Source organism: Stegostoma tigrinum, chromosome 26 (assembly GCF_030684315.1).
Source record: "Stegostoma tigrinum isolate sSteTig4 chromosome 26, sSteTig4.hap1, whole genome shotgun sequence".
Taxonomy (NCBI): Eukaryota; Metazoa; Chordata; class Chondrichthyes; order Orectolobiformes; family Stegostomatidae; genus Stegostoma; species Stegostoma tigrinum.
Genome location: NC_081379.1, coordinates 12,637,472 through 12,659,018, shown reverse-complemented (window position 1 = coordinate 12,659,018; position 21,547 = coordinate 12,637,472). Strand labels below are relative to the sequence as shown.

The following is a 21,547-nucleotide window of genomic DNA, read 5'->3' as shown; positions in this document are numbered from 1 at the left end:
GAAGTGTAAGATCAGTCATGATCTGAGCAGTTTTAAATGGCTGAAAGGCCAGTTCCAGTGATTTCTTATGGTCTTATGCTCTAAGCTACTTGGAGGACAAGAGGTTGGTAGAACCAAGAAATGAGCATTGGATTGCAAATTTGACTGGTTTTGTGTATTTTCAGTATAGGAAGCTTACAAATGTGGGAATTAAGGCACATGCATGTAACAGCTTTTAATGAAGTTCCCAGGCATGTGAACCAACATAGGAAAGAATACAAGCCCAGGTTTCTCACAACCTCCTTGATTCTGGACTTGAAGCACCCTGACATGTGACACTGTGCCATGCACACAACAAGAGGTTCTGGGGGGCCTCCACCATTGAGTCACACAAGTCTGGAACACATTAACTTCTTCAGGTCTCAGAAGATGATGGGTGAGAGTGATTGGTGGGTTTGGGTGGTGAGAGATAGCATGGTGGGGGTGGTAAGCAATGTTTGTGGGGAAATTGGCATTCAAGTCTTGCCTTAGAACTCCCCCTGCTGGTCTCTGGATGACAGCTGGCTGCAGCCTCCAGTATTCATTCACCTCTTACATCAATCAGCCTGGCAGCCCAGAAAATAGCCAGTGAGGGATCAGAGTTAAGTGAGTATTGAGTAGTTTGCTGTCTCTGCTCACTGCAAATCCATGCAAAGAATATAGTCCTAAGACGGACAATTTAGGCTGCTAGGTGATAACATAAAGAGATACATTATTGAGATACAGAATTTGAATGGACATAATATTGTAAGGGTGCCCAAGCTTTTGTGGTCTTGGGTAATATTGATGGGCAACATGGCACCTTGGGAGTTTCAAGAATACAATTCATCTTAATTTTATGGTACTAACAGGTCAGCAGTTTAATATTAACCAATCTGAAATTCATCCCTATGACCACAAGATGTAAGAGCAGAAGTAAGCCATTCAGCAAAACCTTGACTAGTCTGATAAACCTTAACTCCATTTTCCTGCCTTTTCACTGCAACCCTTAATTGGCTTATTTCTCTCTGAGCCTTGAATATATTTAACAATATAGCTTCAACAACCCACAGATTCACAACCTTCTGAGAATAAATTCCTCTTCATCTCAGTTTTAAATGTGTGAACTATTATTCTGAGATTATGTCCTCCGGTCCTAGGCTCTCCCACAAAGGGAAAAAACTTTTCCAAATCTACCCTGTCAAGTCCCCTGAGTCTTACATGTTTCAATAGGTCAAGTTTCCTTCTTCTAAACTCATAAATGGAGCTACAAGTTCTAAACAACAATCCTCATACTATTAACTTACAAAACTCAAACAAGACATGACAACATGTTAGAACTGGAGTTCAAGTTCAAAAGTAAGGACTTGAGGATGGGTTGCAGGTCACATGTTGGCTGAAGCACCCTCCTGCAGCGTTCATATACGTGATGAGAGAAATGGGAGCATAGCTGAGATTCTACCTCTCAGTTCACCCATCAAAGAGGCAGTGATTCTGCGATTGTGGGCTAATAATCTATCAGTCTGTTTATGCTTCTGTTGACCAAGCCCCTGTGGTGCTCCTGTGTTGCAGTTTTATTTATTCCATCCTGGTGTTGGTGTCGGCGGGACTGTACTTGGCTGGTGAGGAGTCCTATCTTGCTGTAATGGTGTTTGCTCTGGTCTTAGGCTGGATAAACACACTGTACTTCACCAGGGGCCTGAAGCTAACAGGGACCTACAGCATTATGATACAGAAGGTGGGTGTAATGATGGAACAAACTTTGGAATATGCACATTTTCACAGAAGAGGCCAGGAGAGTTGACAAGCTAATCATGTGTGGCTCTGTACAATGACATCCAATTTTCTCTTGTACATAGTTTACAAAATAAATAATTCCCTAGCTCACCTTTTACTTATTACCTTTTCATCCTGTCAAAAGCCTTAAGAGATTCCATGGCATTACTTTGCAACCTTCTTTTATTATTCAATGAGAATAAGCCCAATTTTCTTGGAATATGTTTAGAACAAGGATCACAAGCTTAAAATTTTAGTCAGGAATGACTTCAGGAAGGAGAGTGGGGATTTGGAACCCTCCCCCTGCATCGGTACTGCTGTTGCTGCTGGGGGCGTCAAGTGGACATGTCAACACCGAGGTTTATAGTTTTTTGGTTAAGCAAAGAGTATAAATGGTTAGGGAAACAATGCTGGTAAGTGAAGCATTTGTTCAAACTTTTCCTCATTCACCTTCTTTCCTGTGGGGAGATAGTAGAAAGACTCCCTGGTTTAATATCAACCTGTTGGGCTATATAATAGACAAATCCTGGTGTGGGATTTGAATGCGGAGATTCAGGTCCAAAAGCCAGGAAATGACTGCCACAAGACCTCCTAATGGTAAATGGAGCTAAAACATGAAACATATATGATCTAATTAAATAATGGGACAGGCTCAAGAAGCTGAATGGTCATGTCCTATTCCTGTGTACCTTAAGTATTCCCCATACTGTAGATTCCTTATACCTGAAATCAATATTCTTTCTCATTTCTTTGCCCTCTTAAGGGCAATTATCTTCCAGAAAATATTGTTGCCTGTCCCGAATTGCCTTGGTTTGAGTGGCTTGTTTGGCCATTTCAGAGGGCATTTAGGATGCAACCACATCACTTGAAAAAGAACACCGTTGAACACTTGCCTGATGTGTCCATTGATTTGCATGTAACTCTGGACGGCTGGTTTGTGATATAGTCCTGCCAACAGCATGGGTTCAAATCCCATAGTGGCTGAGGTTACCATGAAGGTCCTGCCTTCTCAACCTCACCCCATGCCTGAGGCATAGTGATCCTCATGTTAAACTCACCACCAGTCGTCTCTGTCTCTGACTCTCTCTCTCTAAAGAGAGTGGTCCTCTGAGACTGTGGTAACTTTATCTTATTCTTGTTCAAATGGTGCAACTGTAACAAGTGGCGGGAGGGGAGCATGCCCGCTTTTCTCATTTATCATGTGAATCAGAGCAGAATAGACATGTGGGGCTGGGGTGGGGGGTGTGGAATGTAAACATAACAGGCCTGAATCTGAGATCATCGTTTATGTTGCCAAAATTAATGGATAGACTAATTCAGAGGCAATTTATGAAAATGATAAAATGACTATTTGAGCACACATACAGCATGAACTATCACAGCCTGTGGCAAAATTAAGCAGAATAGACACTTCAGATTTAAGGACAGTAAATCTTTAGCAGTTTCAGGATTCTGGATGATAATTTCCTGGGCATTGAGCCTGATTGAATTCTGAATATCATTGTGGGCTGGGACTATTATGACCAGAGCCCAGGCATGTTAATGGATATTGACGAACTGAAGTGCTGACCAGGAGCTCCAGACATGTCACGGGGAGTGACCTCATTTACATTGCCACTTAATTTGTCAGCTTCCAGTGTTACTAGGTGTGTTGCCAACTCTCTAGAATTGTCTTGGAGTTCCCAGGAACTAAAGATTAATCACCCAGACATGGCTATATCAGCGAGTTTTGAGAAGATTTGCAGCTCAGGTTGAGGTTCTGGATGTGAGTTTGTTCGCTGAGCTGGAAGGTTAGTTTTCAGATGTTTCGTCACCATTCTAGGTAACATCATCAGTGAGCCTCTGGTGAAGTGCTGGTGTTATGTCCTGCTTTCTATTTATCTGTTTAGGTTTCCTTGGGTTGGTGATGTCATTTCCTGCGTTGGTGATGTCATTTCCTGTTCTTTTCCTCAGAGGATGGTAGATGGGCTCCGAATCAATGTGTTTGTTGATGGAGTTCCGGTTGGAATGCCATGCTTCTAGGAATTCTCATGCGTGTCTCTGTTTGGCTTGTCCTAGGATGGATGTGTTGTCCCAATCAAAGTGGTGTCCTTCCTCATGTGTATGTAAGGATACTAATGATAGTGGATCATGTCTTTTGTGGCTAGTTGATGTTCATGTATCCTGGTGGCTAGCTTTCTGCCTGTTTGTCCAATGTAGTGTTTGTCACAGTTCTTGCAAGGTATTTTGTAAATGACATCACCAACCCAAGGAAGCCTGAACAGATAAATAGAAAGCGGGACATAACACCAGCGCTTTGTCGGAGGCTCACTGATGATGTTACCTAGAATGGTGACGAAACGTCTGAAAACTAACCTTCCAGCTCAGCGAGCAAACTCACATCCATGGTTATATCAATTCAGGAGAAAACGTTATACAGACATAAAAGTGGAATTTTAAGCAGTAATTTGGACAGGGCACTTAGGAAGAATGAGAGTGTCCTCAAGGAATGTGACTGGGCACAGTTGGCAATGGTAGCTGGTACATTGGGTGTAAAATCAGATTTGACCTTCTGGACCTGATGATGAAGACAACAGTCATCCATTGGTACATTAATAACATTAATAAATGAATTTGCGAGTCTGTAGAAAGGATGGATAAAGAGATTGACTTGCTTATATACACTTGGTTCTCCTGGCACAGAATCAACTTGTCATTGTGAAATCAATGAGCTCATCAAATCCACTTTCAGAAGAAACTCATGAAGAAGATTCCAATCTTGACTTTGAAATGTGCTTGTTTGAGCAAACCTCTTGTTTCAGCCATATAAGATATTGTAGCTCCTCTGACTCCTCTAGTATGTTCCAGAAACTGCAGTCACATCTACAGAATATCATATAGGAGATCAGTGCAACTCCTTTGGATTTCTTCTTTTCGATCCCATTGCACATTTAAATCATCTGACAAAATTGTCCTTTTTTTTCAGATCCTGGTTAAAGATCTTTTCCGGTTCCTTCTGGTTTATGTGTTGTTCATGATTGGCTTCACATCAGGTTTGTGATATTTTAAATGCAACCATCTTGAGGTGGATACTGGCAAAGATGTAACTTTTGGAAGCTTGTTACAAATGGTGTGTTATGACACGGACAAACCACTCTGATAATCACCAAAACACAAGCCCCAATCTGCTTTATTAGTATTAGAGGTTCCATTCTAATAATTACCCCCAAAACTCCCAGAAAAGCTCGCCTTTCCACTCATAATCTGTTAAATGAATGGATCAAAGAAAGAAAATCTGTGATCTCCACTTTACAAATAACTAGAAACAATTTATTTGCTCAACCATAACAATGAACAAATTAACAGAATTACTAACAAACCAAATAAACCCCCCCTGGACTACTAACTACTCCGGAACTGGTCTAAATTCTACTGGAATGTTGTTTAAACAAAGACAAGTCCCATCAATATAAACCCAATTAATAAGAAGCAATAAATTATAACTTAATCTCTCCAAGTTTGCACGGACTGACTTCTGGAATATTCTGTTGACTCAGGTCTGTTCAAAAACATCCTTCTTCCGTTAATTCTGTTATTAGGGATGTTTTATCTCTACAGTTTCTTCAGTGAGAATTTTGAGCTAAAGTACCGTGGTACTTCTGATTAATTAGATGGGCTTTCTCTAAGAACTGAATGATGCTAACTCTGGTGGGTGGTGAATAGCTGTCCCTTTCTGTTGGGAATTGGCCCTCTCCAATTTTCCTTGTCTTATATACATAATAACATAATGTAATTACATAATCAAATTCTTATGTTTGGTTTCAGGTTGTTAACACCATCAGATTTAAATTCAATTGGCTTTGAAATCACTAAGTTTGGTTTTAAATTAATTGGCCAAATACAAACTCATCATCACAACATTAAAATAAGACTGCTGTTTTTCCTACCACCTGTAAGGCCTCTTTTATACACTTGCTTCATTTTTTGAGGATCTCTGCACTGCCAACTTCAGCTGCTGCTCACAGACAGACATGTTTTTAATACAAAGCACAAATCTCTTGAAGAAACATTTTAGCTTCCTGCCTTTCACTTCACAGTTACTTTATCCAACTTTGGAAAAGGGTTATAAAATGATAAACATGTAAGGTTGAGGGGTGCAGTAGCATGTGGCTTTTGCGCTCATGAATCCTCATGTTGAGCTTGTTCTCTGAGCGGTGGTTATGGAGGAGCTGAGATTGGATTGCTTTTGGGATAATTATCCTGGGATTAACTTCCACGGCAGAATCCATTGACACTGACATTTGCTGGGTACCTATCCAGTCTTTTTGGTTTAATATGCATAATGGAACAGGAACCCTAAAGAAAGAAAACAAATCTTTCTTCAGAAAACATGTCATTAAATTTGTTTGTAAAATAAATTTATGGAATCACATATTTGTTTTGTACATATCTGCTTTTAAATCTATGTGTTATAAATGTAATGCTGATGTCTGCCATTTCCATTCCAGCCCTGGTCTCACTGTTGATGACTTGTCCCAGTGATGATATTACACTTCAAACTTGCGACATTACATCTGACTCTCCCAACTGTACGAGTTCGACATATCCCATCTGTAGAGACAACTTGTCATTCAGCAAGTTCCTCCTGGAGCTTTTCCGACTCACCATTGGCATGGGTGACCTCGATGTTATCAACAATGCCAAGTACCCCATTGTGTTTGTGATCCTCCTGGTCTCCTATATTATCCTAACCTTTGTGCTCCTGCTGAACATGTTAATTGCTTTGATGGGTGAAACTGTGGGTCAGGTCTCTAAGAAGAGCAAACAAATCTGGAGACTGCAGGTAAGATTGAGCAGTGCAGAAATTGCAGGCATGGTTATATCCTTTGCTTTGAATATTTCGCAGTCATAAAGGGAAGGTTGAACAGGCCAAAGCAATCTCTATCAGCATTTACTCTCCTTATAAGTAAATAGGTCTACTTGCCTTTACCCATCCAACCTGTATATCCATATCCATTCATCTTTGCTCTCTCATTCATTTCCCAAATCTGATCTTGAAATTTGATACAGTTCCTGCCTTCACCACAGAGGGTGGAGTGAATTCTGGACACCTAAGTCTCTGTGTGAAGAAATTTCTCCGAAACTGTTCTAAATTGAGTGTATCCAGTCTTATATCAGTAGACTCATATTATAGATTCTTGAGTTAGAACATAGAACATAGAACAGTACAGCACAGAACAGGCCCTTCAGCCCACAATGTTGTGCCGACCATTGATCCTCATGGATGCACCCTCAAATTTCTGTGACCATATGCATGTCCAGCAGTCTCTTAAATGACCCCAATGACCTTGCTTCCACAACTGCTGCTGGCAACGCATTCCATGCTCTCACAACTCTCTGCGTAAAGAACCTGCCTCTGACATCCCCTCTATACTTTCCACCAACCAGCTTAAAACTATGACCCCTCGTGCTAGCCATTTCTGCCCTGGGAAATAGTCTCTGGCTATCGACTCTATCTATGCCTCTCATTATCTTGTATACCTCAATTAGGTCCCCTCTCCTCCTCCTTTTCTCCAATGAAAAGAGACCGAGCTCAGTCAACCTCTCTTCATAAGATAAGCCCTCCAGTCCAGGCAGCATCCTGGTAAACCTCCTCTGAACCCTCTCCAAAGCATCCACATCTTTCCTATAATAGGGCGCCCAGAACTGGACGCAGTATTCCAAGTGCGGTCTAACCAAAGTTTTATAGAGCTGCAACAAGATCTCACGACTCTTAAACTCAATCCCCCTGTTAATGAAAGCCAAAACACCATATGCTTTCTTAACAACCCTGTCCACTTGGGTGGCCATTTTAAGGGATCTATGTATCTGCACACCAAGATCCCTCTGTTCCTCCACGCTGCCAAGAATCCTATCCTTAATCCTGTACTCAGTTTTCAAATTCGACCTTCCAAAATGCATCACCTCGCATTTATCCAGGTTGAACTCCATCTGCCACCTCTCAGCCCATCTCTGCATCCTGTCAATGTCCCGCTGCAGCCTACAACAGCCCTCTACACTGTCAACGACACCTCCGACCTTTGTGTCGTCTGCAAACTTGCTGACCCATCCTTCAATTCCCTCGTTCTGGAAGGTCTTTCTTTCAAACACATTAAAACCACTGCATTTCTGTCATGGTTGTAACATCCTTAAAAAGCTTTGTGGTTTGTGAAAAGCAACCATCTTTTGAAATCTATAATGGCTGCTTTCAGCTATTTCCTCAAAGCTGTGAGATATCTAAGCTGTATGGTACAGCGGATCTTCCCATTGGGATTGAATTAAACAATCAGACAATGTTCCTGGCCCTATAAGGGTCATGATGGTTGTAGAGAAGACAGTTCCTCCTGTGAGAGAGTCTAGAACTAAGACTCACTGTTTTAAAATAAAGGGGTCATCATTTATGAGAGAAATAAGGAAAACACTTTTGTATCAGAGGATAGAAATGCTTCCTGAAAAAGATGCCTGAAAAATATTAGGGATAGCAGTAGATAGACTTTTTATAGTGATGTCAGATTATCATGGGAGGGGGGAGTTGGGAATGTGGAATAATCTGATGAGCCATGATCTCATCTATTTCCAGGTTAGGCTTGAGGGGCTGAGTGGCCTATTCCTGCTCCTAACTTGTGTGTTTGTATGTGCCGCACACTAGCTTTCTTGCAATCAGTCCGCAAAGTTTTCCTTCAGTGAAGAGAAAGTGAGAAAGCAGAAGGTGCATTATCCATATATAATAAAGGGGGAAGGGGAGAAAGAAGGAGACAGTCATGAGAAAGTATGGAATTAAATATGAATGGAAGGGGAAGTAGTGCAGGGGTTGGACAGCATTGTGAGATCTAGTTGGCCACTCAACATTTCTGATACATGGGTCCAGTCTCTTGTATGAGATTTGATACAATTGATGCAGAATGTGTAAAAGTGACCATTGAAATAATATCTAACTTTTCTTATCATGATCAGTGGGCTACAACTATCCTGGATATCGAAAGATCATTCCCAGTGTTTCTAAGAAAAGCATTTCGTTCAGGAGAGATGGTTACTGTGGGAATCAATTCTGACGGTACTCCTGACCGGAGATGGTGTTTTAGGTAAGAAAGAGATAAGACTTGTGTTTTTTTTATAACTTATACTTAAAGGGTATCTATGCACAGAACAGTTTAAGTGACTGGTACAGACACACTGTGGCTGATTTATTGCAAGGCCCAGTTCCAATTGCCTCACAAAAGCTGCCATAAATATGAAACCCAAAGGACTGGTGAAAGACACTTCCAACCATCCACTGACAATCCAGCTCAGCTTCCCAGAAAGGACTCATACTATCAAAAACAGGGCACAGCGTCAGCAAAATAAATATCAGCAACAACTGAAGCTTTGAGTTGAGATCCTTTGTTAGAACTGCTAAACAGTTTCCAGATAGAAAAATGCAACCCTCTTTATTCCCTGATTTCCATTGTGGATATTTTAAATTGATTTGTTCAGAGATATTACTACGTACCTCTAGAACAGATAGGATTTGAATCCAGGCTTCCTAATCCAGAGGTAGTGACACTACCATTGCACCACAAGAACCCCAGCTGAAGTCTATTGTAAATTTCACATCTCAAGCTCTTTGAGAACATTTGAATGTTGATCCAAGGCAGCTAAAATAATTGCCTTGGATTGAACCTGTGAGGTGGTATGGAACTTTCAGTCAATTCTAGTATGTTCCTTAAAAACTTCTTGTAAAGTAATTCTAGTAATGCTCCTTATAAATCTCTTGTAAAGTAATGGTACAATGGATGTGACTTGCTGGGAACGGGGGGATCTTACACAATGTTCATACAGTGTAACATTCCATCCTAGTATCATTATGTATAAAGTGATGTTTTCTTCAGCACGCTACGTGTACCACAGGTATGACTCTGGTTCTTTCTGAGATTGTTTTAGCTGCGGTTGAGAGTTGGGGGGAAGTGGGGTGGTGGTGGGGCTTTGGGGAGGTGGGGGCTGGTGTTGCATGGGCAGTGAGCATGAAGGTAGGACAGGGTGGCATTTCAAGCTCCCAGCCATTGACTTTGTTTACCACTTGACCACTGCTGGGATTGGTGGCCAAAGGGCTACCTGACCATAAGCAGTGGGTAACCAATTAAAGCTATTTAATAGCCAATTGAGAGAGGTCTATGGAAAATTCCAGTCAGCCTGCACCTTCAACTGCATAGCTCCCTGGAGGTGGCCACCAGGGGGTACATTCGGATTGATTTTAAATTGTGAAATATACAGACAGAGCACCCCTCTGTTCCCGACCTGCAGTGGTAGCTCTCACCCCATTTTGGAGGGATCCTGGCTGCCATTAATTGGATGGAAAGCCTACCTTCTGATCACTAATTTTAACTGTTCCCATTGGGCAAAACCACTGCTGCTTGACTGCCTCCCACACAGTTTTGAGGTTTCAACCTCCATTTAACCCAAATGTGAGGTTCCAACCCAAAAAGTTAAATCCTGCCCCTTGGATTTCTACACATTATGGTATTCGGCAGCCACTCAGCTCTAGGTGTGAGGTATCAGACACTGAACAACTGATCAAGATTCGTACATAAACTGGCTTCAGATTGGGTGGTCACTTTGGTGCTATGATAATTTTAAATGATGACATTTCTTTCTGCCATTTCCCAATACTGCCTGCACTCAACAGTAACCATGACATTGCTGTCTCTGTTTATATTCCAGAGTGGATGAGGTCAACTGGTCTCATTGGAACCAAAATGTTGGAATTATTAATGAAGATCCAGGAAGGAGTGACACTTACCAATATGATGCTGGTTTTACTCACACCATTGGGCGGCTACGGCGAGGTGAGCTACAATTGCATTTTTACTTACAAGAGAACCATTGATATAACAAAATTCGGTGAAACCTGTGAATAAACGTGATTCAGGTGTTGGTAACAACTGTCCTAGATATTGGTAGAATTGGAAGTTATTTTTCCAGCATCCATAGTCCCTAGGACAGAGCAGTACAAGCATTCATTCCCAGAGACAGGGTGGTTTCTCTACATGTGAGCATTCTGGGTAAGTGCTTCCCATTCCTTTAAAACCAGCTCATTCACAAAATGTGCTACCGTGCACTCACCACAAACATCACGAGAATTTAGGGCCACAAAGGAAGCAAGTTGCGAGGGGAAGTGATCTTGACCCAGTGAAAACTCCAGGTACAGTGACTTTGCAGCAAGCTGCCTCCCATGGTTAACTTGTGAAAAGGTTTGGTGAATCAAAAGCTGTCCCAGTTCATTATTTGTAGGTATCCATGGTTTCAGGGTGGATCTTGTAGATTCACCACACAAGTCCTTTGGATCTGTGAATGTATCAGTTTAGTATGAAGTGTTCATTTTCGGGCAGGTTTCAGTACATTCTAACTTCCAGCCCAATCATGAGCTCAAGCCAAAGATATAATTTCCCAGGGGATAGACAAAAGAAAAAGGAAAACAAATTTATGGAAAGCCTTTGAAAACCTCAATCTTACTCTGAATAATGTTTTGTTCATAACTTAATTGTGCATGTTAACAAAGGTCCGGATTTTCTGCTCAAGTTCCAGCATGAAGCATGGTACCTGGCTCATGTAAATTTTAAAGACACAGAAAGCTTGTGGACAGCAAGAACAATTTGCATTTACATAATTCCTTTAATATCTCAAGCTCTTAATAAGGACACTCCATTGAAAATCTGCTTTTTTAAAAGAAATCACGAAGTTGGTTGGCCACCAATGAGCATGTCAGTTTTCACCCGGTGCAGTCCAGCTCCTGAATGTGTCCATGCCTCTGGAAAAATTGGCCTTAACGAGGAGCACCACACATGCACTGCAAATTCAGACTGAGACCTCTTAATCTGAAGGGGATCCCTAATCTGGTACCATGTCCCTGACTTTTCCAGCTGTAATTTGTTTACCGACACATTTCTGATGAATATTGGATGAAAAAGTAACCTCCTGGAATGTGTGATAACAAAGTGTAGAGCTGGATGAACACAGCAGGCCAAGCAGCATCAGAGGAGCAGGAAAGCTGATGTTTCAGGTCTAGACACTTCTTCAGAAATCCTACTCCTGGAATCTGACATACATTTTATGATGAATTAACATCAGGAAAATTTGGACTTATGTTTCTTTTTTTGTGAGTCTTAAGTAATCCCAGAGGTCAGCACTTGTGAAATGTTGAACAAATCTATCTTCAGTAGCATGTAAGGTGAAAGACTGTAGTGGTGGTGGTGGAGGAGGTGGCCATCAGGGTATTGACTGATTTTGTCAATTAACTACCACCTATATTTCTATTCATGCAGACCGCTGGTCAACTGTGGTTCCACGCGTTGTGGAGTTGAATAAAAGTTCCCGTCCCGATGATTATGTGGTGGGAATGGAGCACCTTGCGTTGGAAAGAAAATATGGTGATGGAAATTGGCGGCAACATAGCCATCGGAAGAAAGATGAAACACACATTTAATTATTTATGTTATTTGACAGATGCTAGAATTGAACTTACAAAGCCAGAACCAATTCAAAATCAGATCGAGGTTCTTACAAGGGAATGTTTATGATTGAAAGTTAGTGCCACAAGACACGTACTGTCCCTTGTAGGGATCTGTACACAATATATTACAGTTCATGATGTTCAAAACTAGAAAGTTGGTGCCAGTTAAGAACTGACTATCTCAGAATTATTTACTTCCCACTCTCAGCTGTTGTGAAGTCTTTTGTCCGCCCTGCTGTTCTGTGGTAACATCTTCCTGGGAGCAGGTGTATTTCCCGTCCCTCCTCACTCCATCTCCGTCATGGGTCTTTCATCCAGTAATATAATGCTGCAGGTGTTATATTTATGAGGTTGAATTTCTGCAAGTTTTCCTGATTTCATAGAAGCATGAGACATAGTAGAAGAATGAGGCCGTTTCTACTGACATTTCACTGTATGGTTCTCTGCATTATTGGATAAAGTTATTGCTGTATGGTTTTATAACGCTCAGTACAGGGCTGTATATCCATACAGCAGGAATAATTGTGCTTCATCATTTCTGCTCCAGCCACTGACCTGGATATTCATATAAGTAAAATGGAGAGTAGCAAGTGGACTTTATAAACATTTACATTCGCTATGCTATTGTCCAGTTCCTTGCAGCTGAGATGGCTGTGCACCAATTCTCTCAATCAGGAGTGCCCACAATTTCCATTTCCACTGTTGCGAGATACTGAAGACGTTACTCTCATGTGAACATTCTTCTTGTATACAGCCAAATTGTAGTGAGTTTTTCTAGAGCCCCTAGTCCGCCTTTGTTACCAGTCAGAGTAGGATCAGCAGAAGCACAAATTGCTATTTATCTGCCGGTGTAACTGACCTGAAGCCAGCTCAAAAGGAGATGTGAGTGATCGGATTCAGGGTAGAACCGTTCTCAACAAAGACAACTCAAATAGAAAAAAATCCTCAGGAAAGTAATAAGATATTGTGACATGATACACAGGAGACTATCATCTCCCATGTATAAGTTTGTACATAGTATAAAAGAGATAAATAATAGCAAGCTTGTCTCTTGTGGCTTGCTCGTATGATCTGTAGCTTTGCAATTGCAGATTTGTTGCACCATCTAATGCACAATATATTCTGCTGCTTTTAAGGGAATCTTGTGTTGACCTTGATAATTCATTTAAAAATAAGTAGGTATGGAGTTACCTGATTCCGGGTGTGCTATTCAGCTTTAGCTGGTGCAGCAGGTCACTTGGCCACTACAGTATCTGTCTGATTTTCATCACCTACAGACTTAGGGCAGGTTCTTTATTATATAAATAGCTCAGCCAATTTATCACAAAATTGCCACCTCAGTGGCTAAATTTAAATACCCTAGGCATAAACAGGGTTGCATTGGGCATTAAATTGGCTTGTAACTCACTGCCCTATTTGCAATAGCGCTAAGGGCACCATGGTCTCAAGTGAGGATTGTAGGAGAGGTGGCTGGATTTGTCGCCTGGTTCAATAGGAGACCACCTGTAATATGGAAATCAAGATTGTATCATGATCCAGTTTTGAGGGCTCTGGAGGGTGGACATGTTGATAATATTCCAACTGTCTGTACTGATGGTAACTCACTTGTCCTTAAAGGAAACACAGGCATTGCTTAAATAGATTTTTTAACATTTATTTTGTTGTGAGGTCAGGAGGTGTAGAAACTCCTCCTGTGCCTATGGCTACGAGCCTACTCATTTCCTATTCTGTACCTCAAGATAAAACTAGTGTCTAATCACAGACGCTGTAAATTGGACTAGTCTCAAACTGAGCGCTGGTTCTAAGGTAAGTCTGCAGACTTTGAGGTGCTCCTTAAATTGCATGGTAAAAGTACTTTTTTGTTTTGGCACATGAGTCATTATGGAAGAAGGATAACACAAAATTGCAAGGTAAATACAGTTTCTCCTTGGTTCATAGACAGGAATTTAGTCTGTAATATTTGGCAATTGATATTTGGATTAAATACTACTTATAGCACAGAAACAGGCCATTTGACCCATCAGGTCCATGCCAGTGTTTATTGCTATGAGCCTCCTATCCTTTTTCATCTCACCAAATCAATATATTCTTCTGTTGTCTCCCCTCTCTGTGGGATCCATATGTCCCAGTAAAGGTGTGAGTGTAGATGTCCAGAGTATCCAGGCTCATATTTAGCCAGGTTACTCTTGCTGGCTTTCAGGCAGGTTTATGATGCAGAATTGAGCAGAATCTGTGAAGAGTGTGTGACATCACTTATTCCCTAGCTGTCACCAGATGACATGTTTTGGTGACCAACATACCTCACCATAATGCACAGCCTGATCCCAGCTCCAAATCTCCCCATCTCCTCCACCCATTCTCTGTGAGACACATATTTGAGATCAGGGAGTGAACGGAGGAGACAGGAGCAGATAATAATCCATTCAAATGATCCTTGTTATACTGGAGACAGTGGGACTGGTGAATATGATAGGCGTGTAACATAGGCCAAGTGGCTAGTCAACCTCTGAGCCCACCCCTTTATACAGAGGGTGAGCACAAGCTGGAAGCAGCTGCTTACCCTCCCCAAAATACCATTGGCACAGGCAGATGGGCGGGACTGTCCAGACATTTTACTTATGAAACAGCAGGAGGGAAAGGGGTGCCCTGTTTTCAGGGGGTGCCCCTTGTGCAAAAAGTGCACGTCCTCCCAGAAAGATTGAACCCCTGCCTTCCATCCAACCTGTCCGCGCTGGAAGACCCCATCCCTAATCCTCCCCCGCTGAGTTTTTCAAACTTTTCACAGCCCAGCACCCAGACTATGGAACCCATACTGTCATGTTTCTAGGGCTATCTGCAGTATCACAGTGACTGCCACTGGGAACAGCCACTGCAGGGGCTACCGGCCGGGAGTTTCCAAGGGCTGGAGCTCCTTCCCAGTGAGTGGTGCCACCTTGCAGTGAGCTTCTTCCTACCAGGATGAGGTGAGTTAACTGTTCTATTCTATCCCCCAAAACCCCCAAGACCGGTATCCACTGAATTAGATTCCTGTTCCGGCAGATTACAGCTGAAACTACATTGGGCAAGACTGTTGAATCAGTACTCAGAAATAGTGGGGAAAAGATCATCATTTATTTGATATTTACATGACTGTCTAACGAGGTTCATTTTTCTGTCAAGTATGTCATAAACAAGCTGTGCGTCATTTTACTTTACCCATGGCAGTGTGTGCTGGTGCTGAACTTCCTGCCTGGATGAGGGTACAACCATATGAAAGGTTTCAAACTCCTACTCTAGCTTTAATAGTCAGTGCTCAGAAATGTTTAGAGATAACAAGGTGTAGAGCTGGATGAACACAGCAGGCCAAGCAGCTTCAGAGGAGAAGGATGTGTTGGTTTGAGGTCAAGTGTCGGATAAATATCACCTTGGGGAGATGATGACCTGGTGTTATTAGCACTAGACTATTAAAACTCAGCAAATGTTCTGGGGACATAGGTTAAAATCCTGCCATGGCAGATTGTGGAATTTGAATTAAATAAATATCTGGGAAGTTTAACAGTCTAAAGAAGACTATGAAACCATTGTCAGGAAAAACCCATCTGGTTCACTGATGTTCTTTAGGGAAGGAAACTGCTGGTTTGGCCGATATATGACTCCAGACCCACAGCAGTGTTGTTGATGCTTAACTGCCCTCAGGGCTAACAGGGATGGGGTAACAAATAGGCAACTAATAGGGATAGGAATAAGTTCTGGTCTGCCCAGTGATGCCAGGAATAAAAAAGTGTTTATTTGAAATTGAGCTGTTGTTGAGGGAAGGAATGTTCATTTTTAACCTTCCAATGTTGCACACCACTGTCAGCCAATTGCTTACTCATGACCTGCCCACTCAAAGTCCTGCTCACATCGCTAGAACAAACTGGCACCATGCAGTGGTGGAGGGGGAATAATGGAGTTGTAAAAAATCGCTTGATACATTTATCCTGAGACAGCAGCTTAGATGTGTTAGCGATTGGAAACCACCACAATGAGCCCATGCTGGACACGGCCTGTTATTTCAGATTGTTAGAACGCACATCATAGTGTAATCCATCACTAGTAGTTGATACTGTATTGGTATAATTGGTCCCCTTATTGAAGAAAGGTATTATTTCATTGGAGGCAGTTCAGAGAAGGTTCACTTGTGTGATTCTTGGTGTAGAGAGATTGTCTCATGATCAAAATCTAAACAGGTTGGGACTCACCGGAGTTTAGAAGAATGAGAGGTGATATCATTGAATTCTTAAGGGGCTCCAAATTAGGAAAGGTGAGACAGAGGTTCACTAAACTATTACCAGAGTTGAAAGATTACTATCCCAAGTGAGGCTTGAAAATTTATGGCTTTTGAAAGGCTGATCTTGTTAAGTAATCATAATTCATAAGGTCTGAAAGCTATTAGTGATTGTTTTCACTTGTCAATGAAATAGTAACCAGAAACAGAAATGTGGATAATTGCAGAAAATTGTTAAAGGAGAACCAAGAAACAAAGTCTTCACATGAGGGGTGATCAGAATGTTGAAATTATCCACCAGAAACCACTGATGAAGCTGAATTCTCCACAACATCTGCTTTCAGAAAAAGATTAGATTGTTGCTTTGGTGAATGAGCATTATTAGATGTTTTATATAGCAAACAGGAAATTGAACCAAGTGACTCACTTGAAGAACACCTCATGTTGCAAGTGGTCATTTTCTGAATGGTATCATTCCATAGTCAAAATTTAATTGGTGGTTTTAAAATTAAAATTTGCCACAGTTCTACCGGGCCATATAGTTGTCCTCTCAATGGAGAGAGATTACTTTTTATTAAAAACTGCTATGATAATGATAGAAATCTTCCAAGTCAATTCCAGGTTAAAAAATGTAAAATACTTTCATCCAAAATTCCTTGCTTGTTGACCGGTTTATATTTTTTGTATATTTTATTACTTTATCTATCAATAAATTTTAAATGTTTAATGTCATGTTGATATGCAAACCAATAATATAAAATATTTCAAGATACGTTGCACTGCAATGTAGGTGAATGAGGCAGACTATAAGAGTTATCTATATAAATATCTATAAATGTGCTTGTCTTATTGATTACTGTCAAAGGTGCTAAGTTTAATGGGAGATTGCAGCTTTTGGCCAACTTTACTATGCAGAAGGCACTACTCTGTATGTATGGTTTTTATTTGTACTGTTTAAAAAACACATTTCGGCTCCCTGTGATGGGCCATATAGTAATACCCAAAGCTCAAAAAGTTAAGAGAGATCACCCCCTTGTTGAATTCCATGCCTTTGCTAAGTCAGCTGAGTTTCTACAAGTGATTTCAGTGGTGGTGGTAAAGGAGCCGACTGGAATTAGAGGGATGTTGGGGACAGGGGTTAATGATAGGTGGTGCTCCTGATTCCTATCAAGTTACCGTCATTGTAGAATACATTTATGGTTGGATGCTAGTGCCAGGTATATTCAGACTTAGCCCTGGGGATGAGTGCAATTGGTAACCTGCTGGCATTCTCTCGGTTCACATGAGCAATTGCCGTGACCGGCAGATGAGTATTGGAAATGTGGGTCAGTAGCTTTTGAGTGGTTGTGGATAAGCACAACACTATGGCTATGTATCTACATGTGTTATTTTGAAACCAACCTGTCAGTTGACTTTTAATACTTTAATTGTGCAATGTGATTGCAGGACCAGCCTATTCTACATCTAATTGTATTTAAAAGTTGGCAAAAAAATCACAGAAGCCTCATCTACTGAAAATATTTTTTCTATTTATGCAGAATTGATAAATCTTCAAGAATAGCCACAAAATCATTGGCCAGATAGAATTAGTTTGATCAGTATAAAATAAATAGATCAACAGGGCTTTTTCCCCCAAGGAACAGTCACTGATTTATGAGAAGTTTTGTTTAAAAGTGTCGAGGTGAAAAGATGGAAATTAGTACCAGAAACAAGATGAAATCTGTGTGGTTTTAGCTCCACTTTTTTTCTTGGTTCACTTTTCTTGATGTTCTGTTGAATTTACTGTTAACTAAGAGAAGGCAGGAGGACAGATTTTCTTTTTAAGGTGAAATTGGTCAAAATCTGAAGTCTCCCTTAAAGTCAACATTGGAAATATGCTTCCTGATCCACAGTGAGATGTGCTAATTGATCAGTGTCCATTTTTGTAACATGTTGCTGACATCCAAAACCCTCCTTTATAAATTCAGGGAATTGCTGCTCACTCTGTGAAACTGGACACATTCTTTCTACCCTTTTATGGGAGTTCTAATAAAGTATCTTTTCCATGTTCGATTATGTAACTCTTGCTTCTGTGCTTTACAATAGAAAGAAATTGTGTAAGAAGTGTGATTAAATACTGTATACTATTTGATGAACAGGATGAAATGGCAATGAATTGATCTCAAATGGTTCTTTGCAACAAAAGCAAAATACTACAGACACTGGAAATTTTGAGAAATCCTAATAGAACACAATGAAACATGAACAGTTTCTCACTTTAGCACGGTTTTTAAGCCAACTATTGCTTGCCCAGCAATCAGGGTTGGAGTCATGGACACAAACAGAGCCTGAGACTGCTCACTGTTGCAAGCTGAAGGGCTTTCTCACTGTTGCTGAGGTCCAGCTTTGAGGCCTCCATGTCTGGGCTTCTCTGAATGGGAAGTTCAGACTGCTGTTCAAAATCATGTGACAGCTAGACAGAATAGAAACTGTTTCAGTTTGTAAAAGACATTTTCTAAACACCCATTGACAACCACATACTGAGTGACTTTCAAATGACGACAGATTTGAGAAGTTGGGACTATTCTCCTTGGAGAGAGAAATGCTGAGAAAGGACTTGATAGAAGTTTTTAAAATCATGAGTAGTCTGGCTAGAGTAGATGGGGTGAAGCTGGTTCTGGTTGTAAAAGAAATGTCTGAAAAGGCATAGATTCAAAGTGATGTGCACATGATGTGAAGAAAATCTTTTACACTCTGTGAGTATTTGGGTATGGAAAGACCTGCCTGGAAATGCAGTAGAGGTAGGTACAATTGAGGCATTCAAGAGGGCATTGGATTTTTTTTTGCTAGTAATGGTGTGCAGATATACGGGGCAGTGCAGGAGGTAAAAGAGCCCTACTAGATAATAGAGCCGGTGCTGACATGATGGACCAAATGGCCTCATTCTGCACAGTAATAATTCTAGAGAGTTCATTTTAGCTGCTGATCAGAACTGGAATCTGAGTCAGTGTCACTGTAACAAGAAGTGGATGGAGGAGGGCCAGGAATACCTTTCCAAGGATAAAGATTTACTTGAGAATCTGAATCAGAGATTAACAAGGCATGAAAGCTGCTGATATCCTTGAACAGACACTGGAAAATATTTGAAATTTCTCTCTTTTGAGGAATATAGTAGAATGTTTCATTTTCACTTATGGGAAGTGGGCATCACTAGGCCAGCATCTATTACTCATCTTTAATTGCTCTGGAGAAGGCAACATTGACCTGCCATCTTGTAGCGCTACAGATCTAAGAACAGAAATTGGTTGAGAAAACAAGTGGATCTGTTAATGTTTCAAGCCCAAAATGATTTATTCAGACCAATGGATGCAGAAACACTCGTGGCGCTATTGAAATAGTTTCTAACCCAATGACAGGGGAGAAACAACAATCTGGTTCAGTCAGGATGATGTGTAGCTTGGAATTGATGCTGTTACCATGCACCTGATGTGCTGCCCTTCTCAGTGGAGGAGCTTAGAGAAATGGTGGGTAGTGGTAATGTCATTGAGCTTGTAATTCAGAGTGTAGATAATGTTTGGAGGAAAGGCCACTAGCCCCAAAACATTAACTCTGATTACTCTCCATGGATGCCTCCAGACCTCCTGAAATTTTCCAGAAAACCTTCCACATCAAACAGATGTTCGCCTGCACATTTGCTAATGTGGTATACTGCATCCGCTGTTCCCATTGTGACCTCCTGTACATCGGGGAAACCAAGCAGAGGCTTGGGGACCGCTTTGCAGAACACATACGCTCGATTCGCACTAAATAACTGCACCTCCAAGCCACAAACCATTTCAACTCCCCCTCCCATTCCTCAGATGACATGGCCATCATGGGCCTCCTGCAGTGCCACAACGATGCCACCCGAAGGTTGCAGGAACAACAACTTGTATTCTGCTTGGCAACCCTCCAGCCCAATGGTATCAATGTGGACTTCACAAGCTTCAAAATCTCCCCTCCCCCTACCGCATCCCAAAACCATCCCAAGTCCGACCCCCATTCCTACTACTAACCTCATCCCGCCCTCTTAACCTGTCCGTTCTCCCTGGACTGACTTATCCCATCCTTTACTCCCAACTACATTCATGTTTACTGGCTCCAGCCCCGCCTCTTTGACCTGTCTGTCTCCTCTCTACCTATCTTCTCCTTTATCCATCTTCTATCCACCTCTCCCCTCTCCCTATTTATTTCAGTATCCCCTTCCCCTCCCCCATTTCTGAAGAAGGGTCTAGGCCCGAAACGTTAGCTTTCCTGCTCCTCTGATGCTGCTTGACCTGCTGTATCCATCCAGCTTTACACCTTGGTATCTCAACTTGCTGTGTGTAACAGTTTTTCCTCATGTCACCCTTGCTTTCTTCACACATCACTTCAACCTATGTCGCTCATTGTTATTTCTCTGATGAGTGGAACAGCTTTACCCAATCTATGGAGATAGTAGGAACTGCCGATGCTGGAGTCTGAGATAACAAGGTGTAGAGCTGGATGAACACAGCAGGCCAGGCAGCATCAGAGGAGCAGGAAAGCTGATGCTGCAGGTCTCGACCCTTCTTCTGAAATCTGAAGAACGATCCAGAACTGAAATGTCACCTTTCCTGCCCCTCTGATGCTGCCTGGCCTGCTGTGTTCATCCAGCTGTACACCTTGTTATCTTTCCGTTATCTATTCTGTCCAGTCCACTCATGATTTTGAAAGCCCCTATTATAATGCTTTTTAGCCTTTTTCTCTCCAAGGAGAATAGTCCCAGTTTCTTCTCTCTAACCTCATTTGAAAGTCACTCAGTATATAGCTGCCAGTAGGACTTTAGAAATGAAACATAATCCCATATCAGACAGCCAGCAACAATATGAAACATTAGTGTCGGGTCAGAATGGTAGAGTCTGGTACAGGGAAAAGCTCCTTCTTTACCAATAATTTGATTTAATGTCTAACTTAGGGAGAAAAAATGTCATGGCATTTTCACCACTATCCACAAGAGATATTTTTGTGATTTCTTGAGTGAATAT

General features: G+C 41.4%; 2 protein-coding genes across 3 annotated transcripts in view; one reads left to right on the top strand and one right to left on the bottom strand.

The window, feature by feature from the left end:
* The window catches only part of trpv4 (transient receptor potential cation channel, subfamily V, member 4), a 121,022-nt gene extending 106,906 nt beyond the window's left edge, over positions 1-14,116 (top strand). The window contains exons 11-16 of the mRNA XM_059654958.1: positions 1,570-1,735; positions 4,739-4,805; positions 6,261-6,595; positions 8,746-8,873; positions 10,489-10,613; positions 12,090-14,116. Of these exons, the coding sequence (XP_059510941.1) occupies positions 1,570-1,735; positions 4,739-4,805; positions 6,261-6,595; positions 8,746-8,873; positions 10,489-10,613; positions 12,090-12,250 (982 nt within the window). The 3' untranslated portion in view covers positions 12,251-14,116. The remainder of the gene's footprint in view (positions 1-1,569; positions 1,736-4,738; positions 4,806-6,260; positions 6,596-8,745; positions 8,874-10,488; positions 10,614-12,089) is intronic.
* tchp (trichoplein, keratin filament binding) overlaps positions 1-21,547 on the bottom strand; it is a 525,906-nt gene that overhangs the window by 213,569 nt on the left and 290,790 nt on the right. The gene's annotated exons all lie outside the window — the stretch shown is intronic.